General features: G+C 45.7%; 1 protein-coding gene across 1 annotated transcript in view; it reads right to left on the bottom strand.

Annotated features, from left to right (window-relative positions):
* Positions 1-23024, bottom strand: part of SPON1 (spondin 1) — a 233774-nt gene extending 210750 nt beyond the window's left edge. The window contains exons 1-2 of the mRNA XM_069469615.1: positions 22530-23024; positions 3158-3264 (exon numbers count right to left, since the gene is read on the bottom strand). Of these exons, the coding sequence (XP_069325716.1) occupies positions 3158-3264; positions 22530-22767 (345 nt within the window). The 5' untranslated portion in view covers positions 22768-23024. The remainder of the gene's footprint in view (positions 1-3157; positions 3265-22529) is intronic.
* Positions 23025-25738: the final 2714 nt, after the last annotated feature.

Here is a 25738-nt window from a genome sequence, read left to right as displayed (position 1 = left end):
TGACAGCTTCATCTCTGTTTTTCTCACTACTGTGTCCCTAATGCCTAACTCCATGCCTGGCACCTAGGGGGCACTCACCATATGCTGCTGAACACACGAACTATCCAAAGATGACAGGTTTGCTACAGAGAGAAAACACTTTCATGCTAGAGCTGGAGGGGACAGGCATGGGGGCTGCATCTCTTAGGAGCAAGAGAGGTAAGCTGAGGGCCATGGACTAGGATTCCTTCCCCTCTGACCTCTGAAACCATGGGAACCCCAGAACAGTGTGCATTTTCATGGCACAAGGGCAGGACAAGGCAGGGGTAAGGAGATGAAGTTTGAGAAAAAAACTGGCACAGCATTTGGACCCTTGAGATGTGAATTTACTTAACCTCTTGGAGACTCAGTTTCATCATCTGAAAAATGGGGATAACAATACTGACCTCCCAAGGTCGCTACAAGAATTAAGTAGAATAATGCACATAAAACACCTGGCACAGAGACTGCTATCATTGAAAAGTCACAGTGGGCCCTCATTTTTTCACTTAACATGTACACATTGAGATGCAGTGTACACAATGGTCACAGCAGGGACCTGCAGCCAGACTGCCTGGGTTTGAATCCCAGCTTTATCACTTACAGCTGGGCAGTCTTAGGAAAGTTACTTAATTGTTCCATGCCACAAGTTCCTCATCTGTGAAAAACAGGATAATAACGCTTACCTCATCGTGTTGCTCTGAGGATTAAATCAGTAAACGCAAACTACTCAGAACAGTATCTGGCACACAGCACAATGTTAAGTATTAACTGTCTAATAATGATTGTATGCTAGGCATTTCCGCATTTCTACCCCACTTTGATCCCTCTAGGGCTGGGGGAACCAATGAGAGGATAGCTGGGAACAGACGGATGTGCTGACGTGGTGATGGAGGACCTTGCGTTAGATGGGCTGGTCTGTGTCTCATTGGGACAGTGGTTCTCCAACCTGAGCATGCATCAGACCCACCCTGCACGCTTGTGAAAACACAGGTTGTGGGGGCCCCCACCCTCGGAGTTTCTGATTCAGTAAGTCTGGGCAGGCTTGAGATTTTGCATTTCTAGGTTTCCAGGTGGCACTGATGCTGCTGGCCCAGAGACCACACTCTGAGAACCACTGCTGTGTAGCAAGAAAGGATGTCGGGAGCGCGGAGAGAAGGAAGAAGGAAGAATGCACAGAGAGTTAGGAGTTCCGAAACATCCCAAACAGGACTGAGTTATGGACACTAGCAGAAAGAGTCATTTGGTCATTCACTAATTCAGCAAATATTTACTCGCCGCCCCCCTGTGAGCAGGGCCCCGTATTCACTGATCAGCTGCAAGGGCAAGAGCTAAGCTGAGCAGAAACCACAGTGAGTTGGAGAGGACTATCAGTTTGTTGAATTAAACCAGCACAGTGCTGCTACGGTTTGAATGTGTCCCCCAAAGTTCAAGTGTTGGAAACTTAATCCCCAATGCAACGGTGTTGGGAAGTGGGGCCTAATAAGAGGTGATTAGGTCATGAGGGCTCTGCCCTTGAGAATGAATTAACATCATGATCACGGGAGTGGATTTGATATAAAAGCGAGTTCAGCCCCCTCTTGCTCTCTTGCTCTCACCTTCTTGCCCTTCTGCCTCCCACCATGGGATGATGCAGCAAGAAGTCCCCTCCCAGATGCGGAGCCTTAATGCTGGACTTCCCAGCCTCCGGAACCATGAGCCCAATACGCTTCTATTGTTTATAAATTACCTAGTCTGAGGTATTCTGTGTTAGCAGCACAAAATGAATTAAAACAAGCACTAAAAAAAGAAGCCATATCCCCATTAGGCCTGACTCTAAGTCTAAAAATGGGAATAATCGTTCCTATGCACTAGGGTTGTTTTGAGCATTAAACAAAAATAAAGTAAGCTAACTAAACTAAGAGACGATAAACTAAGGTAGAATAAAGCACTTAGCATGGTGCCTGGCACATTGTAAGCACCTGACAAATATTGGCTGTTGTTAGGATTATTATTGGATCACTCTTTCAGGTGCATGCCAGGAGGTTCCTTGCCATAGAAGGACATTACAATGAACATGGAATTAAGTCTCACTATGCCAAAAGCCTAGAATCCCAGACAACAGAAAAAAAATTTTTTAATCACAGGATTCAAAATTACAACTTGGCCACAAGGGATTAGAAGATGGCTTTCAATGGGGAAGGTATTTGGGGGCAGGGTCCTCTGTGGAACCCATAAATTGTACCAGAGTGCCCGTCAGCCAGCCGTGAGTGTTAAGTATTCTTCCTGAGTTTTTTTTCCCCTCTTAGTTTGCAAATGCCAGCTAAAACTGAATTTCAGAACAATGAAAATCCGAGATGAGAAACAGTTACAGCAAATTTGGCCAAGCCTCCTCCTAGGATCCCTTTTGGGACGTGTTCTGACAACTTGCCGGCCCTTTTTTAAACCTCTGAAAAGAGGACGATGTTCCTTACCACTTCCCTTGGAATAATATTCCACAGTGAAATATGACTCACTGTCAGGGCCCTTTGCCTTCGAGATTCCCTTTCTTTTCTTGACCCACTTTCGTCTTACTCTGCCCTTTTGTACCAAGTCAAATGAAGCCTCCCCTTGAGCAGGTTGCTCTGCAAGGACTGACATTTAAAGACCATTACCACCTCTTAAACTTGGCCCCGTTCATTTAGCCAAGCAAAGCATGTTTAATTCTTTTAATCTTCCCTCATAAATCAATCTCTACATTCCCTTAATAGTCCTTCTCCTGTGCTTTGAACTCCCTCCAGTCTGGCGGTCCTGAGCTCTTGTTCCGTTTATACTTGAGAGTTACCGATCACGAAATGCTTGTGCAGGGAACACAGCTGGGCTGAGCCAGGGCTCCCAGGGCTCTCCCCATGCAGGACTGCATGCTGCCAAAGGGTACTGTGGCTCAGAGAACACCGTGATCTGCTGGGGTGGAGCAAGCCCTGCCTGGTGGCCAGCCTTGCTCAGATAGGCTTGCAGCATTGCAGCCCACTCCATTATGGGTCTTTCAGCTAGGCTTGTCCCACCTGGCCAACAGTCAAGGGAACCGCATGGGACGCCACCAGAGATGCTTGCACCTGTCTGGTTTCCACCTGTCAACAGGCCACAGAGGGCTATGGGATAAGTCCAAGTGGGGTCTTACCTGGAAGGTCCCAGCATGGTCTTCTTCCTTATCACCTTCTCTGTTCTCTTTGAGGGCAATTAATGTGAATCCTCTGAAGTAGGAGGGAGGAGCAGCTGAAAGTGTTACTGTGGAGAGAGAAGAAAGCAGGTTTTAAGCATAGGAATCAACCTGCCTTCCATTTGTCAAATGGGATGGACCTGAGTTGCCATCAATATCCCAGACCTGTGTGTCAGATGGGCAGTAGACAGTGGGAAAGCCTCAACCATTGAGCAGAGAACTATTCCCTCTTCACTCTCGGCTCCTTCTTAGGTTTAAGAACGTGCTAAATGCCTGAGCTGCTCTCTAGCTTGGGAATTCTTGAACCAACCAGGGATGCCAGTTGGATAAAGATAGTCTCTGGTTGGAAACCCGAATCTTGATAATTATCTAATATTACATGTCCATTAGAGTGGCCCAAGAAAAATCTAGCTCTTCACAGCACAAACTCCTGTAGGATGGTCTTTGTGGCAGAGACTGGTGTGTGTTCTCCAACACGTTTCATTTTTTCTTGTGGAAACTCAGCTAGACCACATTTTCCAGCCTCCCTTGCAGTTAGGTCAGCTTATGCCCAAGTTTTGCCAGGGGAAGGCATGGACAGACATAGTATACAGTAGTTCCCCCTTATCGGCAGGGAATACATTCCAAGAACCCCAACGTATGCCTGAAACCACGGACAATACCAACCCTATATATACTATGTTTTTCCTATGCACACATATGATAAAGTTTAATTTATAAATTAGGCACAGTGAGATATTAACTGCCTGCATTAAAGTGCTAAGATTCTAAGATTCTGGACTTTAGATATGGAATTATAGACTATAGAACTTCAAGGATCTCAAGTATTTTATAATCCAGCTCTCCAATTTCACAGACAGGAAAGCAAGACACAGGGAGGCTGACAGACAAACCCAGGGTCATAAGACCATCCAGAGGCTGACTTAGGGCCAGAACTGAAGGCCCCCTCTCCCCAGTTTAACACTCTATCCATGGCTTCACATACCGAATAATATATATGGATCTTACACAAGTATTGACAAATCATTAATTTTCAAACTTTAAAAATCAATTCATTTAACATGTAATATGTATGTGATTGTGGTAAACAACCTCCTGTTGGGGAGGGGCATTTAGTCTTCCAAACCCTAAAACTAGTTCTAGTCCTGATAATGAAGCACCCTAAAATTCCAAAAAATAAAGCCACCATCTTGGATAACATAGCAGCAGTCCCTGAGCCACGAACACGGTGGTATCACAGAAAAGAGCTTTAAGACATAAAGACTGCAAGTGTCATGCTGTGACTGGCCACTTCATCCCACAAAAGTAAAGGACCATTCTGATTGGCTAACTGATGTCTATAAAAGATCAGATAGAAAGTAAGGAAGAAAGAATGGGGGAAAAAAAAAACAATAAAGTAAAGAGTAAGAAAAGTGTGGTACTCAACGGTGTCAAGCAAAAATGGTGCTTATGATATCAAGAGACAGAGCTGGGATCTCTGAGAGTCAGGCAGACAAACAGCCCAAGGCAGCCTAAGGGTCTCTAGGGTGGGGCTGGCCATTATACACAATTCTGAGGGAAGGGGAGCAGAGGACAAAACAGAAAAGAGTAAGGACACTTCACCCAGATTTCCTCAAACACCTTTTTACCATTTTAATGTGACCCTGGCACCGATGTCTCTTGGCCTCCAATGGCCAGCACCTGTGGCTTTTTTCTGGAGGACTGTCCTTGGGTTACTGGAGCCTATTCAGCCTAATATGAAACGTCCAGTTCCCTGGTATTAGGTGAGGACCACTCCTAGGGGCACGTTACACTCCAAAATAGCCCTACAAGATCAGTCTGAAACTTACCTGGGATCACAGGCTGGCAGGGCTTCCTCCTCATCCCTGTCCTGCTTCCCCCACTCCCTTACTGGTTTCCCCTAGGAATACTTCCTTAAAAAATCACTTGCATCGAAATCCTCATCTGAGGCTTTGTGTTATGGGTTAAAATGTGCCCCTCAAAAGATATGTTGAAGTTCTAAGCTCTGGTGCTTGGGAATGTGAGCTTCTTTGAAAATAGGGTCTTCACAGATGCTATTAGTTCAGATGAGGCCATACTGAATTAAGGTGGACTCTAAATGCAGTATGACTGGTGTCCTTAGAAGAGAAGACACAGAGACATACGGGGAAGAGCATCATGTGATCTCAGGGGCAAGGACTGGAGTGATATGTGTACAAGCCAAGGAACGCTAAGGATTGTTGGCAACCACCAGAAGCAGGGAGAGAAGCACAGAATAGACTCTCCCTCAGAGCCTTCCAGAAGGAAACACCATGCTGGATTCAGACTTCTAGCCTACAAAACTATGAGAGAACACATTTCTATTATTTTAAACCACCAACTTGTAGTATTAATAATATGTACAGCAGCCCTAGGAAATGAATACAATCAGCTTCTGGGGAACCCAGCCTAAGACAATCCTACTCCACAGCCATTGCCATCATGATAAGGCTCAAACTCCACAGACCAAAGGGCCCTCGGACTCTGCCTCTCCAGCCTCACCAGCCACATTGCTATTCCCCGTCTGCACTACCTTTCAGCCCTGGGATTCACCCAATGGCACTTTCCTGAAAAGCCCTATTAATTCACCCTACAGTATTTTTCACATGCTACTCATATGTATGCCTGGAATGCTCGACCTCCTCCATTCCTGGCAAACTTCTTCAGAAATCAGCTAAATTTCCACCTTTTATGTATGTTTCCTCTGACTTCCCCATAAAGACCTGGGTGCTTTTTTTCTTGGACTCTATTGAGATTAAAAAAAAATCTACATAATGGCCATAGTAACAGCACTTACCTGAAAACATCAATGTGAGGTATAAATGAAGTAATACATGTAAGGTCCTTAAAATCATGCCTTGGTATATAGTCTTAACTCTTATTATTATCAATGATGAGATTGTCACATTACATTATATTTTGTGTTTATGTGTTTGTTTACACATTTATAAGTCATTAAGGGCAAGAACCACATCTGAACTCAGCACAGTGATCAGCACAGAGCCAATGTGCAATTAAACTTACTCAAACTTTACTTACTAGTTCATGGACTGGTAGATTCAGTATTATTAAAGATGTCAATTCTCCTTAAATTGATCTATAGATTTAGTGCAACCTAAATTAAAATCCCAGCATGCTTTCTGTGATATTGACAAGCTGGTTCTAAAACTTATAGGGAAATGCAAATGGCCAGGAATATTCCAGACCATCTTGAGAGAATAGTCCGAAACTGGAGTGCTTACCCTACCAGAGACCTAAGACTTACGTGGCTACAGAAATTCAGCCAATGAACCATCGCAAGGAAAGAAAAATGGGCCAGTTGAAAAGTTTAGGGTTCAGAAAAGTTCCACAAATATATAGAAACTTGATTTACGATAAAGGATGTTCTGCAGAGCAGTGGGGAAAAGATGATCTTTTCAATAAATGGTGCTAAGACACAGGATAGCCATGTGGAAAAAGGTACATCTTGGTCCCTACTGCACATCACACACAAAATAAGTTCCACATAGATGGTAGAGCTAAATGTGGAAAGTAAAATAAAAAGTTTTTGAAAGTAGCATAGGATAAAATGTGAATGGCCTTGGAGTAGGAAAGATTTCTTACACAGGACATAAAAAAAGCACTGACAATAAAGGAGAAGATGTATCAACTGGGTGATATCAAACTTTTGCTCATCAAAAGACACCATTAAGAGTGAAAAAGCCTGTCACAGTATGGAAGAAGATATTTGCAACCATATAAACAGAAATTGACTTTTATTCAAAATTTATAAAGAATTCTTTCAGATCAATAAAAAAAGACAGATAACCCAATAGAAAAAAATAGGCAAAAGGCATGAACTAACACTTCACAAAAAAAGGTGCCCCATGGCCAACAAACATATGAAAAAGCTCTCAACCTCATTAGTTAACGGGAAATAAAAATTAAACCTACAACAAAATAATACTGCATATCTATCAGATTGACTAAATGTAAAAGAATTAACAATATCGAATGTTGTGAACTGGAACTTTCACACACTGTGGATGGGAGTGAAGTTAGCAATTTTTGCTGGAAAATTCTTTGTAGTTTTTACTGAAGCTGAACGTATACATACCTTATGACCAAAAATACCACCCTACATCAACGGAAATGCACACATATGTGCACCAAAAGACATCTAAACGAATGTTCATGGTAACATTTGTGGCAGCCCCAAACTGGAAACACTCGAATGTCCGTCAGCAGTAGAATGGACATCTAGCTTGTGGCATCTTCATATAACTGAATGCCTTGCAGTAAGGAGAATGAACAAATACTGCCACACACGACATGGAAAATCCCACAAACATAATTCCAAGTGAAAGAAGTCTGGCACAAAAGAATACAAATGGTATAGTTACATTTATATATATTTACATAAAGTTCAAAAAGAGACAAATTAATCTATGGTGCTAGGGGTCACGACAGTAGTCACAGGTGTAAGAAAGGGAGAGAGTCCAATTTGGAGGGGGCACAAGGGATGTTATTGGAATGTTCATTGTGTTCTATTTCTTTCTTTCTTTCTTTTTTTTTTTTTGCTTAAGCAATTTTTTAATTGATGCATAATAGATGTACATAGTTTTGGGGTATATGTGATAATACATTCATATAATTTGTAAAGATCAAATCACTGTATATGGAACATCATCATCTTAAATGTTTGCCTTTTCTTTATGCTAGAAACATTCCAATTATTATATTATAGCTATTTTGAAATGTACAATTGATTATTGTAACCATAGTCACCCTACTGATCTATCAAGTACCAGGTCTTATTTCTTCTGTCAAACTATACCTTTGTACCCATTCATCAACTTCTTTTCGTCCCCCCTCCTTACCCCTTCCCAGCCTCTGGATGTTCTATTTCTTGATCTGAGTTCTCGTTACATGGGTATATTTAACATGTGACAATTCACTAGGCTATATGATTTGTGAACTTTTCCATATGTGAGTTATATTTTGATAAGAAGATTACTGAGCAATGTTTCTGAGTTTTGTTTTGTTTTGTTTTGAGACAAGATCTCACTCTGTCACCTCAGCTAGCGTGCAGTAGCATGATCATAGCTCACTGCAACCTCAAACTCCTGGGCTCAAACAATTCTCCCGCCTCAGCCTTCCAAGTAGCTGGGACTATAGGCACGCACCACCACACCGGCTAATTTTTCAATTTTTTTTTCTTTGTAGAGATGGAGTCTGACTCTTGCTCAGGCTGGTCTTGAACTCCTGACCTTAAGTGATCCTCTGGCCTCAGCCTCCCAAAATGCTAGGATTACAAGTATGAGCCACCATGCCTGGCCAAGCAATGTTTCTGAATGATAAATATCCATCTTTTTGCACATCTGTACCATGTAACTTAAGGGGCTAATCATAAACTCAGCTTCTCAGAATGCTGCATTCCTGTAGGTTCTAGAAAACTAACGTTTTACTCCCTTATTAGAGACAACACACAAGATGGAGGCTCTGGAGGCTTAACTCAGTGTGGGGTTTCAACCCATAATTATCACTAGTGATGATGTTGTTACACAGTGTAATTTGAAGGAAAAGAGGCGACTATTCCTCCAGAGAACTCCATTATATGACTTCCTCCTAAAAAGCACAAATGTGCAGCATGTTTTGAATCCCAGTAATGACCCAAGATGACTATTTGGCAGTAAATAATAAAATCTTTTCTCTAATGACTCCTCCCAACTGCCTCCCAAGAGAGGCCATTAAGAGACCCAAGAAATTCAAGAAAAATGCTTATGAAGGATAAAAAAAAAAAAGGAAGGCCATTCAGAGCCATCCTGTGAGGACATACAGGGAACTGGTTAAGAGCAAAGATTTAGGATTAGAATCCCAGAGCTACCTCTTATTAATTATGTGACCTTTGGCAAGTTACTTAACCTCTCTGTTTCCTCAGCTTTTAAAAGAGGTTGATGATGTTGCCTTTCTTCTAGGAACGTAGAGTGGACTAAATAAATATTTATCACAGTGTCTGGCACGTGTAAGGGTTTAAGAATTGTAAAGGATGATGATGATAGTGATGGTGGTGATGGTGATGATGATAGTGGTGGTGATGGTGATGGTGGGGATGAAGAAGATGATGAAAATGATGATTATGTTGATAAAAAATCATGGTGCCCAGCAGGCTGATTAACAAAGTGCTTCAAAGAGTTGGTCCTCAGGAACAATGATTGAACCTCCAAAGAAAAACTCTAGTAGGTGCCAATGAAGGACCACTCAGAGGACAGCAATGGAGATAGCTGTTTTTAGGGTAATCCTCACAAGTTCAGATTACAGGTAGATTTGGGTAAATCCTTATAATGAACCAAGTCTTCTAATAGCCCACTACACTCAAGATAAAGTGCTCTGCAGGAATCTCCCCGTCCCCTCACCTTCACACAATACCACTTAATACCTCTTTTCTTGAATGCCTCTCACCCAATTTTAATTAAGTATGTGTTTGTGACATTATTTATTAAATGCCTATCTCCCCTAATAACCTGTAATCCCAGAGATCAATTCTGTCTTGAGCTCTACTGTGTCTTTAGCACCAAGCATACCTCTTTATACATAGTAAATGCTCAATAAATACTTGTTGAATGAATGAAAAAGGTTTCATTTGTCTTCAATTCATAGTTTGCGCATTCCTGCTTTGGTCCCTCCTCCAAAGTTCCCACGAGTTACTTTGCATAATATGCCAACCTCCCCTCATCCTTTTGTTTACTGAGTACTTGTTCTGTGCCAGCCCAGTGCTACATCCCTGAAGACATAGAGAAAAAAGACAAGGCCTCTGCCCTCTAGGAGCACATAGTCCAATAGCTGGGAGAAAAAAATATATCAACAGAAATTTCTCATAACACGTGATGGGTGTTATGGAGGTATTGACAATGAATTCTGGGACCCCAGAGGAAGGAACATCTGAGTCCATGTGGGCGAGTTAGAGGAGGCTTCAAGGAGGAAGTAGCATTTCCGTTGCAAGTTGCATGAAGAATAGTAGCTTGTCCAGTGGACAAGAGAAGCAACAGCATCCCAGGTAGAGGGAAAGGCATGATGGGCTAGTCTTGGCCCTGGAAACCCAAACTAACTCTGTATTTCATAAGCTGCATGCTGGGTGATAAAAGGCTAGGTAAGGAAGACAAGGGGAGGGGCAGAACGGTCAAAGGCCTTTAATACCTTGCTAAGAAGTGTGGACAACACCCAGAGGTGATGAGGAGACCCTGAAGGGTTTGAGCTAGGGAATGTCATATTCAGATTTATGGTTTAGGAATATCAGGCTTGAGGTTGTGTGATTATTGAATTACAGCCCTGCCCTAAAAGTTCAGTGGCAAGGTTTGCATGATGACTGTATCTCATAGTAGAGCCTGACCTCAGATCCCCAACCAGGGCAGGGTTCACCCCATCCTCAGATACACCTGCCATATGAAAACTCCAGCCCCACCTAACTCCCAAATAGCTTTCTGGTCTTTAAAATATTCTTGTGTCAACCATGTAACAAAAACTCTAATGAACTGTTACCAAATTCATCTCCTATGCCCATTACCCTCATTGGATCTCATCCGGTTCCACACCACCCCCCAGCGCCTACTCTTGGGTTTCAGAATTAGAACCCTAAGCTCAATGAGAAGGTCCTGAATCAGGTCCCAGCTCCATCACATGGCCAGCCCTTGCCATCCATCCACCTGCTGTGTGTTACTAAAATGTTCCGGTCTTCGGCCGGGCGCGGTGGCTCACGCCTGTAATCCTAGCACTCTGGGAGGCCGAGGCGGGTGGATCGCTCGAGGTCAGGAGTTCGAGACCAGCCTGAGCAAGAGTGAGACCCCGTCTCTACTAAAAATAGAAAGAAATTATATGGACAACTAAAATATATATATACAAAAAATTAGCCGGGCATGGTGGCGCATGCCTGTAGTCCCAGCTACTCGGGAGGCTGAGGCAGGAGGATTGCTTGAGCCCAGGAGTTTGAGGTTGCTGTGAGCTAGGCTGAAGCCACGGCACTCACTCTAGCCCGGGCAACAGAGTGAGACTCTGTCTCAAAAAAAAAAAAAAAAAAAAAAAAAAAAAAAGTTCCGGTCTTCATGCTGCATGCTCAACCACAATGAACTTCAGCTTGCGCCTTAACTTGTAACATGGGGTTATGAAGACTATTGGGGCATTAAGTAAGCCGTAGTGGTCCCCTCCCTTCTTTGCACAACTTCCAGAGCTCTGAGGAGCTGCAACTCACATGCTTCACTGAGAAATTGGCAGAACAATTCAGCCCACCCATGCAGGATCATCCAAGGGAAGACTTGCCGATGATGTGATGATGTGCTGGCAGATAGGAAGACAGGGCCAGCAATCCTAAAGTGAGCACGTGTGTGTGCTGGGGTCAGATTATGCTGTTGCCCTAGTGACCTTCTTCAGTCAGTGCATTAGCATTCCCAGGCAGACATGAAATAGCCCCCATTCCAAATTAAAGATCATGCATATTTAAAATTGTAAGGGCAGTTTTCCTATAATGTATGTAGCTAACAGACCTGGTTTAAAATTCCCTTCTGTTTATGATGTGTAACTTTGGGCAAGTTACTTAAAGTTCCCTTGGTCTCTGTTTCCTTACCCATAAACCAGCAGTAATGGTATTTACCTTACATTGTCATTAGGACAATTAATGAATTTATAATAGTAAGTATATAAAAATGTTTGCTAAATCAATATACTAAAAAATATATCAGTCTCCTCTGCGAAGCAAGAATCATAATTATCATTTCGTGGATTTGTCATGAGGACTAAAGCAGGCAATGCAGTGAGGGCCGTGGCCTCAGCTCAATAAAAGTTAACTCTTTCCCCCATGTGTTAGCTCATCCTGGGATAGCTCAGAGCCAGATGAGCGGATGCTGAGCTGAACAGCATGTGGGCAGGGAGACAGATAACGGGAAGATGCTCTTGCGGAAGTGGAGACACGTCAGCCGAGAGAATAGAGCTAGGAACATGGATGTGGACAGGAAGCTCTAGGGGACCCCCACTAATGCCCCCACGCTGACCATGTGATTGCTGGGGCTGCTGTTCACAGCCCCCCAACCCCAAGACACCAAGTCACAGAAGTGACTGTGACCCAGATCCAGTCTATCTGCACTTGCCATTCCCTGGGATGTGCTACCCAAGCTGGACTAATGAAACTCTTTCCCTGGGATGCTTCAGTTTAGCGTGAGGGGGAAAAGGGCTTTTCTTTTAGTCACAGATCTGGCTAAGAGCTTTCCAGTGGAGGTTGTTGGCAGCTATCCTCCCCATCATTTGGAGAAAATACATCTGTAGTAAGGAAAAGTGAAGACAACACACAAAAATACAGCCAAGAGATAAAGGATGGAAGGAGTAAGACAGAGAAGGTAGAAGAGAGGGATGGAAAGAATAGAGAGGGAAGGAGAGACAGAGAGAGAGAGAGAGAGAGAGAGATCTAAGGACCCCATTTAACTTGCTAGATCCATTTATGCCTGAAGCCAGATCCACCAGACTTTGCCAATATGGGGATCAATGCATTCTCCCTTTTGCTTTAGTTAGTTTGACTTTGTTCCTGTCACGTACAGTGGAAAGAGTCCTGTCTAATTTTGAAGCAAAGAAAGAAAATAATCTGCCTAGACTATTCAAATCATCAGCAGGCTAAGGGAAAAGTACTCATGACTATGGCCGGGCTCGGTGGCTCACGCCTGTAATCCTAGCACTCTGGGAGGCCACGGTGGGAGGATTGCTTGAGCTCAGACCAGCCAGAGCAAGAGTGAGACCCCCATCTCTACTAAAATTAGCTGGGCATCATGGTACGCGCCTGTAGTCCCAGATACCTGGGAGGCAGGAGGATCACTTAAGCCCAGGAGTTTGAGGTTGCAGTGAGCTATGATAACACCACTGCACTCTAGCCAGGGTGACAGAGCAAGACTCTGTCTCAAAAAAAGAAAAAGGAAAAGAAAAGAAAAGGAAATTGAACCCTCCTCCTCACTTCCCCCCTTCATAGTCTTAAAAAAAAAAAATTAAAAGAAAAGTATTCGTGACTATCAAAACTATTTAACTAGATGTCAGCTTTAGGGAAAGGCCCTAAGGGATGTCAGAGGGCTCTGTCCTGAGCTTTGACCTGCTCAATATTCTCATTGATCAACTTCTTGGATGAAGACTTATAAGACCTACTTATCAAAATTGTAGATAACCCAAAATTAGATTATGTGGATAAATCACTCAGTGACAGAATCCAGATTCATGCATGGTCGACAGCTGCAGGGATGGATACAAACATCCTGGTTTATGTCTAATGAAGAATCACGTCAAATCTCATGTTCAAAGACCAGTCACACCAGTCCAGGGTAAGGAGGGCAGCAGGCCTTCCCAGCAAATAGCAAGAATTTGAGTTGGCTGCAAGCTCAGTGCAATTGCAGAGTTCAACACAGCTGCCAAAATAGCAAACACAAGACCTGGCAAGCTTAACACAAGCACAACGTCCAGGACAGAGAGATAATCATCCCACCATGTTCTGCCCCTAATGAAGCACATCTGGAGTACAAAGCACAAGGGGACAAGAAACAGTATCCTATAAAGCAGCGGTCCCCAACATTTTTGGAACCGGGGACCAGTTTCATGGAAGACAATTTTTGTACGGACGGGGTCGGGGTGAGGGGCCGGGGTGGCAGAGCTCTGTGGCCCAGTCCCTAGCAGGCTGCTGACCGGTATTGGTCCGTGGCCTGGGGATTGGGGACTACAGCTATAAATAACGGTTAAAGAGATGAGGCATTTTAGTCAGAGGAGGAGCCATAACAACTATGTATCCACAAGTATCTCAAGGGCTGACATACGGCCCAGAGGGGCCTTACTGTGCTTGATGCCAAAGGACAGAACCTTGGACAGATGTGTGGAAGTTACATGGGAGGCAGATTCTGGCAGCAGGGAAGTACAACCAGGTCAGCCCAGGCTCGGGTTTCACCAGTCTGTGAGTATGCCCCCTAAAGAAAGCTCCCAGTTCTCCTCATCACCCTACTGCCAAGCAGGGGGATGGCGTGGTCGTGCCTGCTTTGGGGACATCCCACTGGCCACTCAGTGGTGTCCTACAGTACCAGGATAGGGCAGTGATGTGATCGTGTGCTGAGGTATGAGGGGTGTGGGCAGCTGGGGCTGGGAGAGGGGTGATGAGGGAAGCATGCTCATAGAAAAGGGACCACCTTTGGGCCACGTTCTCTTTGTGTCTCATCTTCTTGCTTTCAAAGAAAAAAAAAAAGAAAGAATATAAGAGTCCTGGAATCCATACAGCCCTAATGTACAGCTAGGCTTGGAAACTACCACAAATGACCAACAAAGTGCTGGTTCCAGGGAAAGTCACTTTAATAAACGGTGACTAGGTTTGATGGATCAAAGAGCCCCTTAGCCCTGCTTCTCCAGATACTCAGAGCCAAGGTCTGAAGTTGGCAGCTCCTTCCTTTTGCCCTTTTGCCTGCATTGCTTTGCTTTTCATTCTGCACCATCAATATTCCAACTTGCCAGCATCCTCTTCCCTCCCAACGGTCTGTGCTCTGGACCCAGCCTGCCCTCAACCTCCAGTCACTGCCCCCAGGGCACCGGACATCCTTTCTCTCTGCTGCCACCACCTGGAGCTTCTTGACCACCGTCTGCCACCCCTTGGTGCTCACCCTTCTCTCTGGCTGAGAGAGGAACACTTTCCTCTTCTTCCATCCAGCTCTCTTAGAGAGGGACCTCACACCAGGGTTCTTGGGGTTTAAATGATACATTAATTTCTTTCAACAAATAATGATTTAGTGCCTGCTATGTCCAAGCACTGTTCTGGCTGCTGGAGATAAAATGGCAAATAAGAAAGACAAAGTTCTTGCTCTCATAAAGCTTGCATGCTAGCTGGAGGAGGCAGATGATAAACAAGATAATTTCACTGGGTTTAAGGCTATGAAGAAAATGAAATCAGGCAAAAGTGATGGGAAACATAAATTGGTAGTCAGAGAAGCCTCTTTAAAGAAATTAAACTTAAAAGACAAGAAGGCAGCCATACAAAGATCTGGGGACAGCCATTCTAGGCAGGAGAAGAGCAAGTACAAAGGCCCTGGGGAGGGAATGAGCTTGCTATGTTTGGAAAATTCAAGGATCATGCTGCAGCAAGGAGGAGGAGGAGAAAGGGGAGGAGGAGGAGGGGAAGGAGAAGGAGGAGGGGGAGGAGGGGAAGGAGGGGAAAGGGGAGGAGGAGGAACAGAAGAGCTTCCTGCAGCACCTAGAACTGCTATTCAGTTCTTATGTCCTGCTTTTGAATCTGCCCACCTTTCCACTCTCATACCCGACACATGGTGATTTGTTCTTGGAACCCTTCTCTGCCCTTCCCCCCCCTCACCCAGTCCATGAGACATATTTGCAAATATCTAAACTACAACTGTAGATAAGGTTCAAGTTATTTCCCACGAGTCTCCTGGGCCTCAAGCAAATTAGATGTGGGCTGGCCCCTGTTTAAGTTTCCCTGAACTTTTATATTCTGTGAAAGTTAGAAGCCTTGTCTATGTAGACCTGGAGAAGGACTTCTGGTGGTGTTACCTAACTCCTCCCCCTGTCCTATTGAGGGTAGCGTCACTGTAACTCCAGCCCTGCCAAAACATCCTATGGAAACAGGGCATTTTATACCCAAGAGCTGACCAGCATCACAAAAGCTTTTTATGTGATATAGTGAGCACCCTGACCCCTTAGATACCCCGGGAAAGGTGCATTTAGTAAAATCAAACACAACTGCACACTGATGAAGAAAAAAGAGAGAGAAGAAGTAATATTTTAAGTGACTAGGCCCACTTGCCACTCCATCCAGTGCACGTACGTGCCCGAGTGGGCATGAGGTGAGACTCTCGGCTCCCTCACTCCGTCATATAGTGACTTTGGACTTGGATGTCAGTGTTTAAGGAGGAGCAAACCAGGGGTTTTATCAGTTACTCAATTGAGGAAACATTGATTTTTTCCAGTGCTGCAGGGAAAACAGAAGTGCTGGACTTACTGAGACATGCCAATTCCTTTCTATTCCCTGCGAGCAGACATACCTGGAGGGGTACATAAGTAAGGCTAGATTATATTTTATGTACATTCGCAAAGGATCCTTAAGGAATAATTTTGACTTATGTGACTTTTGCTTTCCATGGTGCCTCTTGAATCTAACCTTGAAGTCCCATCGTAATGGGACTCCACTGTATTCAAACTATTTCTTTCATTTTCATTCTGAATGTATACGTCGGTCAGTAGGTTTTTCTTTTTCTTCTCTTTTTCTCTTCTTACACACCCCCCTTTGCTTTCTTTCATTATTCACATCTTCATTTCTTTCTTTCTTTGCTGCATCCTCCTTTATTGAGGGAAGGGGTGAGCCAGAATGGGCTACACACACACACAAATATATATGCATACAAACACACAAACCAACACTCCTTCCTCTACTGATTCATTTAGCAGGAATATCAATTCATATGTCATTGACTAGACCCACCAAGATGACCTTTGACTGAGTGAGAGAACATGAAATATTGTTGTACATGGCTGTGCATTAAAACATGTGACAGAGACAGCTAATTGTCCTCCCACATTCATTTCCCCCTTTACCCTTTCAAAAAATAAATCCTCCCTCAAGGGGCTGCCCAGCTAAATGCTAAATTTCCCAGCCTCCCTTGCAGCTAGGTGTGGGCTGGGAGCAGTTTCTGGGTCACGTTATTAAAAGAAAACTGCTTGTCTTCTACTTCCTTCCCCCCTGCACACCGGCTGGAACACAGTTGTGCTAGTGAGCTGGCTGTCACTATGCTGAGGAGAACGCCACCCTAGCACAGTGCTGTCCAACAGAAATAAACTCAAGCCAGGGGACATTAATTTTATTTGTTAACAGGTATCCAATAGAAATAAATGTAAAACAGGTAAAATTCATTTTAACAATATATTTAGCTTAATATATACAATTATCATTTCAACATACATTAATATATAAATTACTAACAAGATGTTTATTCTTATTCATATTAATTCTTCAACAACCAGTGTGAATTTTTCACTTACAGCACATCTCAGTTTCCAGTACCCACATTGCAATACTTAGTGGCTCCATGTGGCTAGTATTTTAGCCGCCCACTGGACAGCAGGGTGCCAGAAGATGGCAGAACAACAAAATAGAAGGAACGCAGTTCCTGGATGACCTTGTGGAGCAAAGCTTCCCATCACATTGGACCTCCCATTGATCTCTTGTTTAAAACACTGTATTTTGAGATCTCCTAGTAACATGAACTTGGCCTGTACTGTGACTAATAGTAATATAACATGGTAAGAGTTTTTTCCCCCCTACAGAAATATTATTGACCTATATATGAGAGAGTATGATAGTGGCAAATGGAGAGTATGATAGTGACAAGCTCTTTGATATATGAGCCCATGTTTGTGAAAATATCAGCAATTACAGCCTATTGTTCTAGTTGAAAAAGTCAGCTGTAATGAAACAACTTACCTACGTATAGATAGGGAAATACTCAAGTTTTAAACCTTAAAAAATTCCAATTTGACATGTTTTCATTTTTTGTGTGTTTTCATTTCTTTCATTTCCCAAAACTCAAAGCAATAAACAATCTTCACAAACATTAAGCATTAGATATGTATGCATCTTTTAATTTTTATTATCCATTCGAACTAAATACTTACGAAAAGGAGTAAGGGTTAAAAAATAAAATTACATAATTAAAAAGAGGGGACTGGTGGAAGAAGAGAAGAGAGGTAGAATGGGTGACTTAAATCAATTATAATATTATCAGCACTATTTAATTTTTTTAAAACCCCACTATTTAAGAAATAGTTTATTTAAAAGACCTCACTCAGCTTGAATTTCTCAGATCCTATCGATGTTCTTTTCAAACATGTAATTTTACAGCCATGGTCATATAACATGTAAAAATAAAACAACAGTCAAATCTGTTTTTTTTTCCCCCGTCCAATTTGTTTCTGTTTCCCCACAAACAAAAGGAATTGGCTAAAGAATGACAAGGTTCTTCATGTTTCTAAATTAATTCTCTGCTTTATGGGGAAATTCAATACTGAAACCATAAAAGAAAAATGCAAATGTAAATAAGGATCCACCACTTCATTACTTTGTGTCCTGAGATATGTCAGTTATTATCTTGATTTGTTGTCAGCTGTGTTTTTTTCAAGGGAGACTCACCATCCAGAAGGCTGAGGATAGCTCAGTGAATTCATTCTACTCCCAACTAATTTTATAGAGTCAGCATAGAAGACTGGTTAAGATCACAGATTTAGGAATCAGCTAGACCTGAGATTGTATCCTGACTCCACTGACTATTAGCTGTGTGACCATGGGTAAGGAACTAAACTTCTCTGAGACTTAGTCTTCTCATCTGTAAAATAATAATGATAATAAACTGCCTTAAAGTACTGTAAGAAATAAGTAAAATGAGTAGGAAGAACAGAACACAATGTCTTATCCAGTGCTTTGCTGACAAATATTTGTCTATTTCCAAAATAATCATCTCATAACATATTTTTTTAGCAACCACTGTGTAACAATTTCTTTTGATATGGATTATTTCTAATTCTCACAGCAATGCTAGGAAAAACCCAAACACCCTCATTTCACATGGAGAAATTGTGGCTCAGAGAGATGAAGTGGCTTGCCTGAGGTCACACAGTGAATATGTGACCAAGCAGGAACTGAAACCCACCCATCCAACATCAAAGTCTGGGCTCTTTGTACTAGGCTGAGGTACCTACCTACTCCTAGAGGCAGTATGTGTTCCACAGTGGGACAAAGAAAAAGAAAGCAGAGCAGCTTTGGGGGTCTCTAAACCTCCTGCTTTAGGATAAATCTCCCAATCATGCTTAAAGTTGGACCAGCTTTTGAAATCTCAACTGGACAGTCTTTTCCCATCGAGTTCCTTGAAATTTCCCTTTAAAGGGCATCTAGGAAAAGCCACTCTCATTAGCCAGGGTCTGACTTTATTTTCCTAATCAACAGACCTGTGGTCAGACAAAAGAGCCTCTTTTATTTTCAATTAATTCTTGAACATTTCAGCGGATTTTCTTCTATTTGGCTTGAAATTGTGATCTGGGAAAGGCTGGTCCTGCAAATTGTCCTCCTATAAGGGAAGCCCCCTAGAGGATCCTCAACTTGTTATTTTTAATCACTGTAATCTCCTTTTCAAAGGAGGCCCTGGTCAGAAACAGAGCAGGCCTTTCAGAGCTTTCTAAAGCACAATTTTTGCAGCTGGAGGGGGGACCAGGAGCAAGAGGGAGGGAGAAGAGAGATGTGGTGGGAGAGAAAAGGAAGTCAATATAGCGCTAACAACTTGGAAAAGGCTGAATAATAATCTCAACTGGACCCAGGCTGTGGGGAAGAAACCCCATGTTTCAGTATTTTTTTTAATGGTGACCATTTTATTCCAGTCTAGAATACCTAAAGGCTGTGCTTGGATGGGGGATGTGGAGAGCAGAAGCTATTTGGTGATGAACTGGAATGCTGCAGGGGAAAGATTTGAAGCAGGAAAACAAACCATTGATTCCAAGGATTGTGAGGGATCCCAATTCAAGAAAAAATACAAAAGCAAATTGAACACCAGAGGAATGCTAACTTCCACAGCCCTAAGTCAATAAATACACCAAGCCAAATGCATTAGATTTACTTTTAACATAATTATTCTAAGAAAGTGAAAGCCAAGAGAAAATGTCACAAACCAGGCCAGAGCCCTTTCTTTCCTAACTTTGAGTGGCAGAATCAGGTTTGCTAATTGCAGAATATTTACTTAGAAGACCTTAGCAAGGTTCCTGCAAGATCCTTCTTTCAAGGTCTCTTAGCCACAAAAAAGAAGAAAAGATGATTGACTAACCTACACCCTGGGAGTCGGGGTGAGGGGAGTGGGTCAAAGTCCAAAAGGCTAACTGTTTAGGCTGAAGTAGCCTGTAGGGTGAAAGTCCAGGGCCCTCCCCCTCCAGTCCCAGTTCCCTGTCTGCTGGCCCCACACTGTTAGTTCCAGAACCTCTCGGGACACATGAGTACCCGATGTGCATCCCTTCCAGTGCCAGGGCCACCAGCTGCCAATGCTCAACTGAACACGGAGGATTAGTGTGGGAAGAGCTGCCAGGTAGGACACTTGGCTAATCCCAGGCTAGCCTAAATCACTGGGAAAAAAAAAAAAAAAAAAAAATGGTCCTGGGCCCAAATTAGGGACAGTTTTAGGAAAGTCTCTTAACATGGAGAAATCATTCATTCACTCATTTGATTAATTCCTGAGGACCCAGGTAACCACCATTCACTGGTAAATTGGTCCGGAGGAGTGCTGAAAAAAACCTACTTCCAAATTTAACACACACACACACACACACACACACAAACACATACGCCCTCAAAACAAAAATCTGACCAGATTATTAAATCAAAGGCCTCACATTCAACTCAAACTAACAAGCGTTGTGGACCTGTTGTAGCTCAGGCACACTCACCTCTGTGAACTCATTACTCCCTACAACCACCGAAAGAAGTTAGACAGCTATTTTTACAGCTGGGAAACAGGCTGTAATCAAATGACTTTCACAAGGTCACACAGGTACTGAACCCAAGTCCGTTCGACTCCAGAGCCACTTCTTTCCCTGCTATGTGGAGCTGGGTCAGTTTCCCCAGTGAACCTAGGTCCTCCGTTTTGAGGAGCATTGCCTCGGCCAACGAGGTCACGCCGGCGAGGACTGGCATCTCCCGGCAGGCTCTACCGAGTGGCTGTCGCCGCAAGTCAGCGCGGCTCGCTGCAGCCGCGGCGCCCAGCCGCGCGCTCCCTCCCGGCCGGGCGGGCTGTCCTCCGCCCAGCGTCCTTCGTGGAGTACCGAGGATCCTGCAGATCTGCGCGCCGGGGTCGCACTATTTCTCGCCAAGTGCTGAGCGCGCCAAGGATCCGGGTAGCTCCGGATCGGGAAAGTCGGGGACGCGACCCCGGGAAAACGAGAGAAGCCCGTCTGAGAAGGGTGGCCCCCTGGTTCTGGTCTCCCGGGTGGCCCGGGCGCCAGCTGACACTGCCCCAAACTTTCTCCTGTGTTGCTCCCACTGCTTCCGCCCGCGACGCTCTAGGGAACCAGGAAGGCGAGGATGGAAGGGCGGCCGCTGGAAGCCCATTTGCCCCACCAGGGGCCCCAGTGACCCACTTTTCCCTGCTTGGCCCCAGAACTGACTTATGAAGAGGCGAGGGTGAGAGGACACGCCCAACTGCGGGTCCCCAGGTGATGCCAGACAGGCTTCCTTCCCTACCAGGTGTCCTGTCTCTGAGAGCGGCCGCAGCCGCCTGGGGAAAAGATGTCTGGAGAGATGACCCCGCTGAGGAGGGAGGTGGTGGGCTGTGGAGATGGAGTCGGGGGTCTTCAGGTCAGTGCCGGTCGAGTGGCCTGTCCTGCCCAGGAGGGGCTCACCTGCTTGGCCACCTCCTCCCTGAGCTCCGGAAACCCCGCTCTCAGCTGAGCAGCGTAGGCGCGACATCCCGAGGGCGCGGAGCCTCCGGGATGGGGATGCCGGAGCCGAGGTTCCCCGGCCTCCAGGGAGCAGGCCTCGGAAATCAGGACTCTTCCTTCTGTCTTCCTCCAATTCCCCTTCCCGCTTGGAGCCTACCCAAAGCTCTTTGGGGACCCCATTCCCACTGGGAACCTGTCCTGGAAATCCAAGGTCCTCAACCTTGTCTGGGACCATGAGAGGATAATTTGGGGTTCTTTCCAGGGATCCTTTCTAAAAGCTTCAGACTACTCTTCTCCCTCCTTCCCGAGCCCCGGGCCCGGTTAGGGAGAAGCCGAAGTCCCTGGGACTTATCCAGGCAAGCAGGAGGGACCGTCCCCCTGGGGCCAGTCTGTGGAGAAGCTGGTACCCCCCCCCCCTTGACGGTTGGAAGCGGGGAAAGCTGGAGTCACTGCCTTGCCTGGGACCCCACTGAGAGAAGCCAAGGTTCCTTCCATTCTAGAACGACCGACCTGGAGAAAGGCGGGTCTACTTCCCTCCTGCAGACCGCCGGGGGAGAAGCGGGACTCCCTCCCAGTCAGGCCGGCGTGACGCGTGGCTCCGCTACAGCCCTCGCCCCGGAGTCGCGCGTCGGACATCTAGGCTGCCTCGCCTACTGCGGCCCCCACGACGGCCCCAGACGCCAGCTTGTGATCGGCACCGAGCTCGCGGCTAAAAGGGCTGAGGGCAGCCAGAACCGAAGGGCCCGTGCGGGGCTGCACCAGCACCGTGCGCCCGGGGACCGCGCGCCCTCCTCCGGCACCGCGCGGTCGGCGCCCTCCAGTAGCCGGGTCCGCGCCCCCAACGCTACCCCGGACCACTTACCGCGGTAGCTGGTTCCCGGCTTGTAGAAGTCAGGGTCGCCCTCCACGCGGAGGCTGAACTCCGTGTAGCCCTCACGCCGCGTGCCTTGGGCGCGCAGGATGCGGCTGCAGTAGCCCTCCGACTTGGGCACTTTGTCCAGGGTCTCGTCGGAGAAGGCCAGCGCCGCGGCCAGGGGCAGCGCCAGGGCCAGCAGCGCCGGACTCCGGCTCAGCCTCAGGGGCGCCGGGGACAGCCTCATCCTCGCGGGCCCCCAACTTTGTGCCGCTGCCGCCGGCCCTCGCCACGCGACTCCTGCCCAAAGTGGTCCCGGCGGAGGCGAGACCTGGCGGAGCCCGGACGGAGAGAGGGAGATCAGAGCCGGCTTCGGGGACTCGGAGACCGTGCCCGCCTCGGCTTGGCGGCTGCCGAGCTGCGCTGCGCTGAGCTGAGCCGAGCGAGCCGAGCAGCGCGAGGAGGGGAGGGCGGCGGCGAAGGAGCAGGGGGAGGGAGGGCTGATTTTGCCCAGATCCGCGAGCGCAGCGCCGTTTTGTTTCCGAACTGGCGATTAGCGGCGCGGCCGTGTTTATTTTGCGAAGCTGGATTCCCAGGGTCTGGAGAAGAAATCATAGGATGCAGGGGGCACTGAGGGCTCTGTCCCATCACCAAGGAGGCTGCTACCCCAAACCCCGCTAATCCCTGGACCCTGTGGAGGACGGTGTTCCAAGGGGGGAAAGCCTGAGAATGAAGTGTTGTTGCACACCTACTGTGCCTAGCAGCATGCTGTTCGGCTTTCTTACGGTATCTCCTCGCTGTCACCACCCTCCCTACCCACAATAAAGATTATGTTACTTTCACTCATTTTATAGATGAGCAAATGGAAACTTGCGACCAGTTAAGGCAGCGTTAGATGCATGACTTTCTGACTCCATTGCTTTTCCCAGGGCCATACTGGAACAGGTCAGACTGGAGGCTGAGCACGGTGGGGAAGGACTTATCCGGAGACACGGTGCTAAGCACCCACAGTTCTTTCGGAGATCTATGAAAATGCTTTCTTTAAAGCAGAGGTACAAAAACATTTAGCTCAAACAAAATATTTTGCTATATAATATTAATATATTCGTATTTATACCTACGCAGTCATAAAATATGATGTTTAACATTGTTTTATGGAGGAAGGAGCCCACAAAGACAAAAGAGCCTAAGGCCCACAGAAATCTTCCACAGTCCTGGAAAGGAGTTTTGAAACGTTCAAAGAAGAGCCTGTGTCTTTTTGGCTTAGATTTTAGTTCAGGTTCTCAGTCCTCAGGGACAGATGTTCAGAAAGGTGCTGAGCCGGAGGGTTCACTGCTTTTTCCCAGGGAGAGACCTGAACTAAGCCTCAGTTCTGCCACTTATTGTGAGACTTGGGCTAATTATTTCACCTCTCCAAGCTTGTTTCCTGCTCTGGAGAACAAGGGGGTGGGGGTGGGTGCTAATATACCCTTCCTGGGGAAGGAGTGTTAGAATTAAATGACTGACCCATATAAAACATTGGGCTGGTCTCCAGGGCCCCCTTCCCTCCCATCCCTCTGGGGACACCTTAAGCCCCCTGCCTCCACTCAATGCCACAAGCATCCCTCCCCGGGTGTTCTCAGAAGCTTTGGGTTCCCCTTGTCTCCTTCCTCAGGGCCTTCACCACACCTCAAGTGCCTACATTTAACAAGCAATCCCCTTCCCTTTCCAGGTGAGGGTTTTCTCTTTCCCATCACTACAAACAGGCCCAAGGAGCCATCTGCATTGGAGGTCTCCATTCCTCCCTGCCTGCCCACTTACTCCTCTGTCCTTGTGCAATGACTCTTACTGCTGCTATTAACTGGGCACCTTCTCTCAGGGGTCAGCTGACAGTAACCCCTTGCTGAAGCCAATTGTGCTCTTTTCTCTGCCCTGGCCCTCCTGATCCAGGGGACCAGCCCTCCTCTTTGAGGTGATGCTCAGATCCATGTCTGCGTCCGGAGGGAATTATCTCCATCTTCATTCGACTGGCTCAGGGCTCATGCTGCACTCCATGTTGCACGGTCCCATTCATCCAGCAAGCTTTCGTTAAGTAGATTTGGAGCCAGGCTCTGTGCTGCCTGCTGGGCACAAGAGGGAACAAAAATTCATTCACTGATTCATTCATTCATTCATGTCAAAGGCGCTCCTTGTGCTGGGATACAAGACAGGTAGATACGTTGCTTTCTTTTGGGAATCTTACAGTCCTGTGGTAAAGTCAAATATTAAATACATAATTATATAAATCTTTTCATATTATAATTGTGATATATGCTACAAACTAAAACAAGTGGTTCTTGAGAGGGTACCTGATCTTATCTCAGAGAACAGGAAACTACAAAGATGAACAAAATGTGACTCTTGTCTTCACAGAGCTTATTATATGTCTGAAAGCTCTTGAACATCTTTTCATTTACATCACCATATTCAAAGATACATTGGAGGTGAGCAGGCATGAAGCAGTCAGGGATGCAATATTTAACTTTTTATTGGACATTGACAGGAAAATCATGTGAGGTAGGAGGCCCCATTCCACTCTCATCCCCCAGCCCTATTTTCTAGATCAGGAATCTATAAAATTGCTCACCTAGGTAATGTGCCATGGCTACTAAGGGAAAGAGCCAGGATTAAAAACAGGCCTCTCCAACACCGACACGAGGTACTTGCCATTACCCACTGTTGGCCCCGTCATCTGGGCTGTGACAGCAGGCTCTAACCAGCCAACCAAGCTCCAAGCCCACTACATGAGCTAGCTTTTCCTAACCCAGCTTGGCTGTCACCTCTGCTCTCTCTTCCACACATCCAATTCATCACCATGTCATCAGTTTCACCCTCTCCTCTGCCACTGCCCCAGTCTGAGTTGTCATCATCTCTCAGCCTTCTGATTGGGTTGCCCCTGTCTAAAAATCCTTTCTCAGCAGCTTTTCAGGGCTGTCAGAATAAAGCCAGAATCTTTAAAGTGGCCTCCAAGGCTCAGCTTGATCTGCCTTTCAGGCTATGCAGCTCTTCTCTCATGGGCTTTGCCTCTGCTGTTCTCTCTGCCTGGAATGCTACAATGCTCTTTAGTCTGTCCCACCTACCACCCTCTGTTGGCCAACTCCTTTGCATCCTTCACATCCTTCAGTGCAAAACTAATTCCTCAGAAAAGTCCTTTCTGACTTCCTAGAATAGATCCTGCCCCTGGAACTCGGCACTTTTTC

Source organism: Eulemur rufifrons, chromosome 6 (genome assembly GCF_041146395.1).
Source record: "Eulemur rufifrons isolate Redbay chromosome 6, OSU_ERuf_1, whole genome shotgun sequence".
In the NCBI taxonomy this organism is placed as follows: domain Eukaryota; kingdom Metazoa; phylum Chordata; class Mammalia; order Primates; family Lemuridae; genus Eulemur; species Eulemur rufifrons.
This window is presented reverse-complemented; position numbering and strand designations above follow the sequence as displayed.